The sequence below is a fragment of the Nicotiana tabacum genome, chromosome 13 (assembly GCF_000715075.1).
Source record: "Nicotiana tabacum cultivar K326 chromosome 13, ASM71507v2, whole genome shotgun sequence".
NCBI lineage: Eukaryota > Viridiplantae > Streptophyta > Magnoliopsida > Solanales > Solanaceae > Nicotiana > Nicotiana tabacum.
Genome location: NC_134092.1, coordinates 16,441,460 through 16,450,469, shown reverse-complemented (window position 1 = coordinate 16,450,469; position 9,010 = coordinate 16,441,460). Strand labels below are relative to the sequence as shown.

General features: G+C 31.0%; 1 protein-coding gene across 1 annotated transcript; it reads left to right on the top strand.

Moving 5' to 3' along the window:
• Positions 1-535: 535 nt before the first annotated feature.
• On the top strand, positions 536-8,698 carry LOC107760147 (putative rhamnogalacturonate lyase C). Its single transcript, XM_075229073.1, has 17 exons — positions 536-620; positions 949-1,064; positions 2,661-2,736; positions 3,520-3,641; positions 3,742-3,795; positions 4,109-4,234; positions 4,331-4,450; positions 5,013-5,148; positions 5,260-5,430; positions 5,651-5,803; positions 6,219-6,325; positions 6,454-6,544; positions 6,681-6,822; positions 7,281-7,428; positions 7,548-7,673; positions 7,771-7,897; positions 8,261-8,698. The coding sequence occupies exons 2-17, from the start codon at positions 964-966 to the stop codon at positions 8,501-8,503; spliced, it is 2,043 nt and encodes a 680-aa protein (XP_075085174.1). The 5' UTR covers positions 536-620; positions 949-963; the 3' UTR covers positions 8,504-8,698.
• The last annotated feature ends 312 nt before the right edge of the window (positions 8,699-9,010 follow it).

Here is a 9,010-nt window from a genome sequence, read left to right as displayed (position 1 = left end):
AAGGTATGTCAAATACTTTAGAACTTTCCAAAAGTGAAAAAGGATATCATGGAATGCACAGGGTATACCAATTCTGGTTTTTTTTTGGCTATATTTATAAAATTTTCTAGCAACTGCCGTGTATAGAAAGAAATTTAAACCCTATTATGTGTCTGCATGCGCTTTTGCCAGATAAAAAAGCTCATTGGTCAACACTAACTACCTAAATACCTAATACAACTAAAAGTCAACCTTCTATTATATTATGCATTTTTACTATCAAGGGTGGAGCTAAGTATAGGGACAAACTCAATATATAACTTTAGTTTAAATATTATATTTTTATTAAAAAAATGAATATAAATATAATATTAATTTAAAATTCAATAATTTAAAAATAGTAGAATTCTAAATTCATAAACTTGAAAATATTGGTTATATACTACCTATAATAAATATACCACTTTGGTATCGTGTTCAGCTGGGCTTTGTCTTACTAACTTCACTATTACATCAGACAATCTAAACCTATATAACCTTCGAACCCTATATATATCTAAAGAAAGTAAACGACTTCATTTCCATAACTATTCTCTGCTTCATTTTATATCAGCTAATATTTTTCACTTCGCCTAATTAGGGTAAGCATGCAATTTTTTTCCCCTACTTTTTTTTCTTATCCCTTGCCATCATAGTTTTTTCTTGCATGGTTTCTAATACTCTTTGATCCAGTTTATTTGGCCCTATTTCTTTATTATCTCATTTAAAAAAATAACATTTTTGTATATTTAAAAATAGTTTACTTTATAGCCATAAAAACCTCATGTCATGTATAAGAGCATGAGTTCAAAATCTTTTGTTCTTTTTTCCTTAAACTCAATCAATTTAGCCATATGAATTGAAACGGAGGGAGTAAATTTATGATAGCTTTTCGTTAATGTTGATGTTAGTTATGTACTTCTGTTGCAGAGTTAAAACAAGAATATGATAGGTTGGAAGAGGCAATGGCGTCTGGTTTCATTGTTTTGTGCTATTGTTTTCCAGCTTTTCTTGCTTGTTTGTGGTTCAACGACGGACCATTTTAGGTATTCCTGATGACTTGTTCTTTTAAATTTTTACCAATATAAGCTATGATCTTTATATCGTATAATGACAATTTGAGATGAATTTAACTGAAAAAATATAGTCAGTGAGGATTTAGATAGTCAACTACATGCTTGTGTGGGATTGAGACGTTATTATTATTGTTGTTGTTAAATAAATGTATGAACATGTTCATCATATCCATTCAGAAAAAAGAAAAAAGGAAAGAGTTTAAATTTTATACATTGATGGCCTAAATTCATTTGAACTATTAGATCATTTAAAAGCCTATTACAGGCAATTCTCTGCAGTATGCATCATTTAATGTACGTAGATTATGGTAATAAGTGACCTGTTACAACAGATAAACTAACTGAAAGTTGTAAAAAAAAAAATCTAAAAATGTTAGTGTTCTAATTTAATCTATAAGGAAAGGAGAAACTCATGCATTTCCAACTTGTGTCATCCTTTTAGTAAATCAGCCATCAAACAAGACAATTGATCTCCACGAAGAATTTAACTTTATTTGTTTATTTCTTCTTTACTTTCACTAGATGATACTTCCATCCTATAAAGTCATTAGCAATTGAAAAAAGTTACATTCATTTACTACTTTCTAGCACGAAAGTCGTCAGTTATGGTCCTAAAATTGATTCTGTTTTCCCTTTCTTTTCACATTCTACCTCTCCATTCTTAGTTTTATTATGAATGTAAGGAAAATTAGCGCAATTTCACAACTTTCATTGTTTACTTTTTCTAACCGGTATGAAGATTATATATGATTATATACATATATACATGGGCGGATTTACAGTGTACTGAAAGGGTTCACGTGAACCCGTGATCTTCGACAAAAATTATGTATATTATGTGTATAATTCATATAATTTGTCTAAATACTACCTTTGTGAACACATGGTTTGATTTGTTGGGTTGGTTCACTGGTTATGTAATTGAAATTTTTCCACAGGGACCAGGGATCAATCCTTATAGAGCTCATTTATTTTATTTTTTTATACTATCAAACTAGTGGTGAACCCATCCTTAAAAAATCTTGAGTTCACCACTGCATATATACTTTGATTATACATACTATTTAGATTAATTCTTCTAAATTATTCTATTATAGATTTGTAGTATTATCTGAATTCGATTTACACTAAAATGAAACCTGTGGTAATGTAAGTTTAACTTCTATTCGCTGACAATAAAAGATTTTTGATGGTCAACTAAAAGTTAATTATATATAGTAACCTGAAAATTAAGACAGACAACAACGGAAAACATATTATTTCAGTTGTACACTCAGTACAAAGGAATTATAAATCCGTGGTAACGTTGAGCTTTTCTTTGCAGAGGTTGACTTGTTATCTTATTAAATTCTATTTTGTTTCAAGAAATTAAATAATGGTTTAGTTTTGAAGTGTATGAAAAATATATAGAAATACAACATCTCAGGTTTGGTTATAGAAATTCAAAGGATTTATGATGGTTTAGTTATTTATTAGTTGTAGCCAAAACTAACCCAGCTAATTAAGCTGACTTTATTTTAAAACTCAAATTTTCATGTTTTTTTCTCTGTTAAATCCTAATTGCAGGCAAGCTCCACTGAGGATTAGTCAAAAGTTGATATCAACTACTCCTCCTGTCAAACTGCTTATCTCACGTAATTATGTAAGCCACCACTATCGCTAATTTTCTCGAATGGTCAGTGCCTAATAAGTTTGTCAAATATACTTTAAAAAGGAAAAGAAACTTTTTTATGTGTCAAATAAACTGTCTGAGACTTTCCACAAAACAAAAAAAGAACTTGAAACCTTTACACATCAATAAATCAACCATATAGTTAAAAATATTGTGCGATTGACCTTTATCCGTTTTAACTACACCCTCGTTCCATTTTAAGAAGAAAGAAAAAAAAAATTGAAACTTGTGATCTAAACCAAGTCATAATATTTTGTGTGGCCATAAATTATCTTATTAATGATAAAGTTTACAGGTTAAAGTTAAATTATCAATTAAAAAGTTGTCATTCTTTTTGTAACTGACTAGAAAAGAAATATTGTCACATAAATGTACAATACTATTATAGGTTGTGAAGGACAGAAGAAACTCTAGTAGTGTTTATTTTTTTTCTCTTGTTGTTAGTATACATTAAAATATCCCTTATAGTAGATAATCTGTCTTAGTAAATTTTCATGTTACTAATTATACTTATTTCGAATGGTTACTTATAGCTATCTTTTAATTGACATAATAATATTCAAAAAATAATTATTCTCTAGGTATTTTAATTAAATTCTTGAATTAATAAAATATGTAAAGGTCTATGGATATCTGTTTTATTTGATTGTTGAGCTTTTTTTATTTTATTATTAAAACCGCCTTGTGGTGGCAGAGGTTTGGCATCGATCCCTACCATATAATTATCGAGCTAAAAGTCTGGAAAATTATCAGGTAGTGATGGATAATGGCATTGTCCAAGTTACCCTAACTAATCCAACTGGAGCCATTGCTGGGGTGCGTTACAATGGTATTGATAATGTCCTAGAGCACGACTTTAAAGATACAAATAGAGGGTAAGCTATAATTTTGAAAAATAAATTTCGATCTCTTATTATCTCTATAGTTAATTAAGGTTTGGAAATGCATAACTTTCTCAATTTATAAATAATGTAGATATTGGGATACCGTGTGGCAACGTCCTGAAGACAAGGGTCACACTTTTGATATGTAAGTTAATTACTTCTTTTCTAATTTATGATATTAATATTATTTGCTTGTAAGGTGTTTAGCAAAGGTTGTGGTAGAGTAGTAAATACTTATTCATTCTTAATTAGAGATCTCGAGTTCAAGCTCTGAGTATGAAGTCACCTTTGTTAAGGAAAGACTTATACCTCGAATGTGGGACTTTTCGACGCGAATCCAAATGTAGTTCGGTCCTCAATGCAGGTACTGGACACTGGGGTTTGGAAAAAAAGAAAACATAGAGATGAAAATATATACATTATATTTTTGAAATGCCAATTAATATAAATATTTGCAGGCTTTTAGCGACAAATTTCAGGGTTATTGCACAAAACGAAAACAAAGTCGAAGTTTCTTTCACAAAAACATGGAATCCCTCCATTAACAGTTCTGCCCATGATCTTCCTCTAAACATCGACAAAAGGTAAGCTTGTACCTTAATTATCAAGTTAAAGTGGTAGTAATAAAAAGGTTTATTTTGTATAAATACAAAAGAATAAAGATAAACTAAACTTTGCAGGTTTGTGATGTTGCGTGGGAGTTCTGGATTTTATTCATATGGGATATTTGAACACTTGAAGGGCTGGCCCAGTCTAATTATTGAGGAAGCAAGGATTGCCATCAAGCTCAGAAGGGCTTTGTAAGATTCCAATTATTTATACTTCTCATTATGTGATTTAATTTTTATAGAAGAATTAGAGGGGTGAATTGGAGCAACGGTAAAATTGTCTCTATGTGACCTATAGGTCACGGGTTCGAGCCGTGGAATTTGCCAATAATATTTGCATCAGAGTAGGTTGCCTACGTCACACCCCTTGGAGTGCGACCCTTCCCCGGACCACGCGTGAACGCGGGATGTTTCATGCATCGGGCTACCCTTTTAATTTTTATAGAAGAATTAAGTCGCCCACCCATCTCTTATATTGAAAATAGCTGACGGATATAGTATAATCCATGCATAATATATGTATAATTATGTATAATCAGTGTATAATCTATGTATATCGGTTAGAATAAATAAAAAGTGAATCTAACTGGCTATTTTTGTAAAACTTTCTAATTTATATTTGCTCATAGTACATACACTGTGTATATAAGCTAATTAAACTGAGATTATTATATAATTGAGTTGTAATTACAATTATTGTTAATTAAACTGATCACAAGTTGGAATTTGTTTTTGTTGAATTTCCAATAATTAGGTTTCACTATATGGCCATATCAGATGATATGCAAAGGATGATGCCAACAGATGAAGATCGCTCTGCTGGCCAAGTCCTCGACTACAAAGAAGCTGTTTTACTAACACATCCATCAAATCCTAAACTTAAGGGGGAGGTAAGAAACTTAATATATTCAACTAAATCTATAAATATCTTTACACTATCAGTATACATAAATTAAACTCGAACTCATTTTGTTTAATTACCATCTCCGTTTTACCATTAGGTGGATGACAAATACCAATATTCGTTCGAAAATAAGGATATCAAAGTACATGGATGGGTTTGTAATACACCACACGTAGGGTTTTGGGTGATCACATCTAGTAATGAATACTGTAACGGCGGACCAATGAAGCAAGATCTTACTTCTCATGCTGGTCCTACGTCCTTAGCAGTAAGTGCTCCTTAACAGGAATTTCTACGATATACTTTTTTGAAGCATTCGATATTCAAAATTTACTAAATCTACTAAATTAAATTTGCGTAGGATAAATCCATTAAGGGCGATAAAGCCCTCCCTATATATCGAGTGAATCTTTATTTCTGAACTCGAAATAAAAACCTTTAATTAAGAGCGGAGAGATTCTAACTATCCCACCATATCTCTGATACAGGTATTTTTCAGCGGGCATTATGCAGGGCCAGAGTTGGGAGTTACACTTAAAAAAGGAGAGGCATGGAAAAAGGTTTTTGGCCCTGTTTTCTTCTATCTTAACTCGGACTCTGGTGACAACCACCGTACACTTTGGGAAGATGCTAAAAGACAGGTAAATTCATTCTCTTATAATTAAACAGTATCACATGAAACTAGTATACTCCAATTTAGAAATAATTTAACCATATATAAATATATATATTTTATATTCAGTGTATTTTAACATGTTAAACAAAAGCAACTAAACCTGCAAGGGTGACCGAGTTGGTTGAGCAGGAGATCCCCCAATAGGAGGTCGCAGGTTTGAAACCCCCCGCATGCTTTCTTGGTTGAGCTCTTTGCATGGGGCTTGCCTAGTGCAATTTAAAGAATGATTGTTATAGAGAGGTCTAACTTATTCTCTAATTTAGAAAGAAATTAACTATCCATAGCGACAGTATAAAGATTTTTTTATAATCAGTGTATTTTAACCTGTTAAATAAAAGCAACGACGAAAATGCTAATTCGTGAATTTTATTACTCTACAGATGCAGGAAGAAACTGCAAAATGGCCATATGATTTCCCAGAATCTCTTGACTATCCCCATGCTAATGAACGGGGTATAGTTAGAGGTCAATTATTCGTACGAGACAGGTACTAATTTAATTAATTAATTCCTATGTTTCTATTGTTTCACAAGGAGTAGGGATTTATTTTCAGTAGCAGTTGTAAAGTATTATGAGAAAAATATCAAAAGGGTTTTGACAGTTAATCTTGTTTAGGTACATAAACAAAGATCCTTTCTATGCAAAATCTGCATATATTGGATTAGCTCTTCCTGGACATGTTGGATCATGGCAATATGAGACCAAAGTAAGCCATGTTCAATTTTTACAAAGCCATAACATAAGGCAGATAATCTGCCACGACCCTACGATATAGAAAAATACATAAATAATATTTATATTGTAAGTGTATGTAAGATAAAAAATTTCTTTTTACTGCTCAGGGTTATCAATTTTGGACTCAAACAGACAAGACTGGACAATTCAAGATCACTGGTGTTAGATCTGGAACTTATAGCTTGTATTCTTGGGTCCCTGGAATTATTGGAGATTACAAGTACAACTATGATATAAATGTCAAACAAGGTCATTTTCTTCTTTAATTTCCTTTTTTTCCTTCTCTATCTTAAATTACTTCTCCTATCCTGAATATTCGTAGTTATTTTGACAAACTGAATTTGTTTCAAAGTATTTAACATTTTAAAAAAATAAAAATCCATTTTCTACTTTTTCAAATTTACCCTCATTGTTCCAATTAGTGAAATGACCATCGAGCGAGATGTCAAAAGAAAGAATAGTGTCTTTTTAATGGGCCAAAATTTAACCTATATACACTGTTATTACAAAGATTTTACATTATCCGATCCGTATAGTCTAACTTGTCATATCAAGTTAATTAATTACTATTTTTATCACATTACCAACTAATATTTATTATAGCTATTTATCCATGATTATGTTATGAGTAGACCGTGTATGTACATGTTGTTTTGTACAATCAGTGCATAGAAATTAAACTGATACAGACACCAATATTTTTACAGGAAGTGATATTAACTTAGGTCACCTAGTTTTTTATCCTCCAAGAAATGGTCCAACTCTATGGGAAATAGGCATTCCTGATCGAACTGGTGCAGAATTCTTTGTGCCTGATCCATTGCCTGGTCTCAGAAACCAGTTGTTCAACAATAATATAACCAGTTATTCAATAATAATAATATAACACAAAAGTCAGTCTCCCTTTTACCCTAAATTTGCTTCTTTTTTACATATATAGTTTCATACTTCAAAAACTAAATTTGATTATTTATTGTCAACAGATTTAGACAATATGGTTTGTGGGATCGTTACACTGATTTATATCCAAATAAAGATTTGGTATATAAAGTTGGTGTTAGTGATTATCAAAAAGATTGGTTCTTTGCTCATGTAACCAGGTGACTAATTCGTATTTTCCTCCAATTTTAATTTATTCAAGTAATTATATTTGTTATTTTTTTTAAGTTTTTGAACTTTTATATTGCATTAATGCAGGAGAACTAGAAGCAAGAATTATATACCAACAACATGGCAAATTTTATTTGGACTTCCAAGTGTTGATCCAAAGGGAACTTATACACTACGTATCGCATTGGCTTCTGCAACCTATTCACATTTGCAGGTACATAAGTTATAATCCAGATTAAATTTCTCATTAACAATTTCTCCATTTACCAAAATTCTAGATAAACAAAGAAAAAAATAAGAGAGAGAAGTGGAGCTAGAGTTCTTACTACGAATTCTGCGAAATTCAATAGTTTTAGCCAAAATCTTATATTCGTGTTAAGAAATTCAATAATTATGTATAAATAATTTATCCGATAATCCGTTTTTACTAAAATCCAGAAGCCGAGAACATCAAGTATCTACTTTTTGACTGAATGGCCAACTATGTAACTTTCGCTTTCTTTTGAGTCAACGTTACTTTTTACCCTTAAAGGTATTTTGGATAATAACATATTTTGGTCAATTTTTGCAATTTTAGGGGAGGATCAATGACCCATCTAAACCAAGGCCTCATTTTGAAATTCCAGCAATTGGAAGGAGTAATGCAATAGCTAGACATGGAATACATGGACTATATAGGCTCTTCAGTTTCCAAATTCAAGGGTATGAACTACAAAAGGGAGAAAATATAATATATTTGAAGCAAATAAAAAGTGGTAATCCTTTCTATGGACATCACTATGACTACATTCGTTTGGAAGGCCCTCCACCAAAAAATTGATTTCAAGTGAATATTATACTACATAATTAGGAGGATTAATTACAAGTTTACTGCAATATGTTTATATTCTTTTTTTTTCTTATAAATTTTTTCAAGCTGATGTATACATGATTAGGAGCTGTGGGTTATAGGAACATTCAGATTCTGTATTGATTCTATTCTTTCTAATTGATTATTTCTGGCAAGGATGGTTTTCTGAACAGTAATTATTATTACCTTGAAAATATTTTGTAAGCATATATAAATTGTAGATTACTAGTATGGTATGTTTTTCCTTTCACATTACTTTTATATTTCTTGAGGAAAGATATTATACAAGTAGAGAGTCTAGGATGCTTTATATCAATTGAAAAGGAACGTTAGTTACTCAAGATTAGATAAAAAGAGATAACACCTTCTTTTTTTTTTGTATAACCATCTAGATTTCAGTATCACGCGCCCGATTACTCTAAATTCTTGAGAAATATCAGAAATAGTCAGATTTATAACTGGTAATAAAAATTAGTC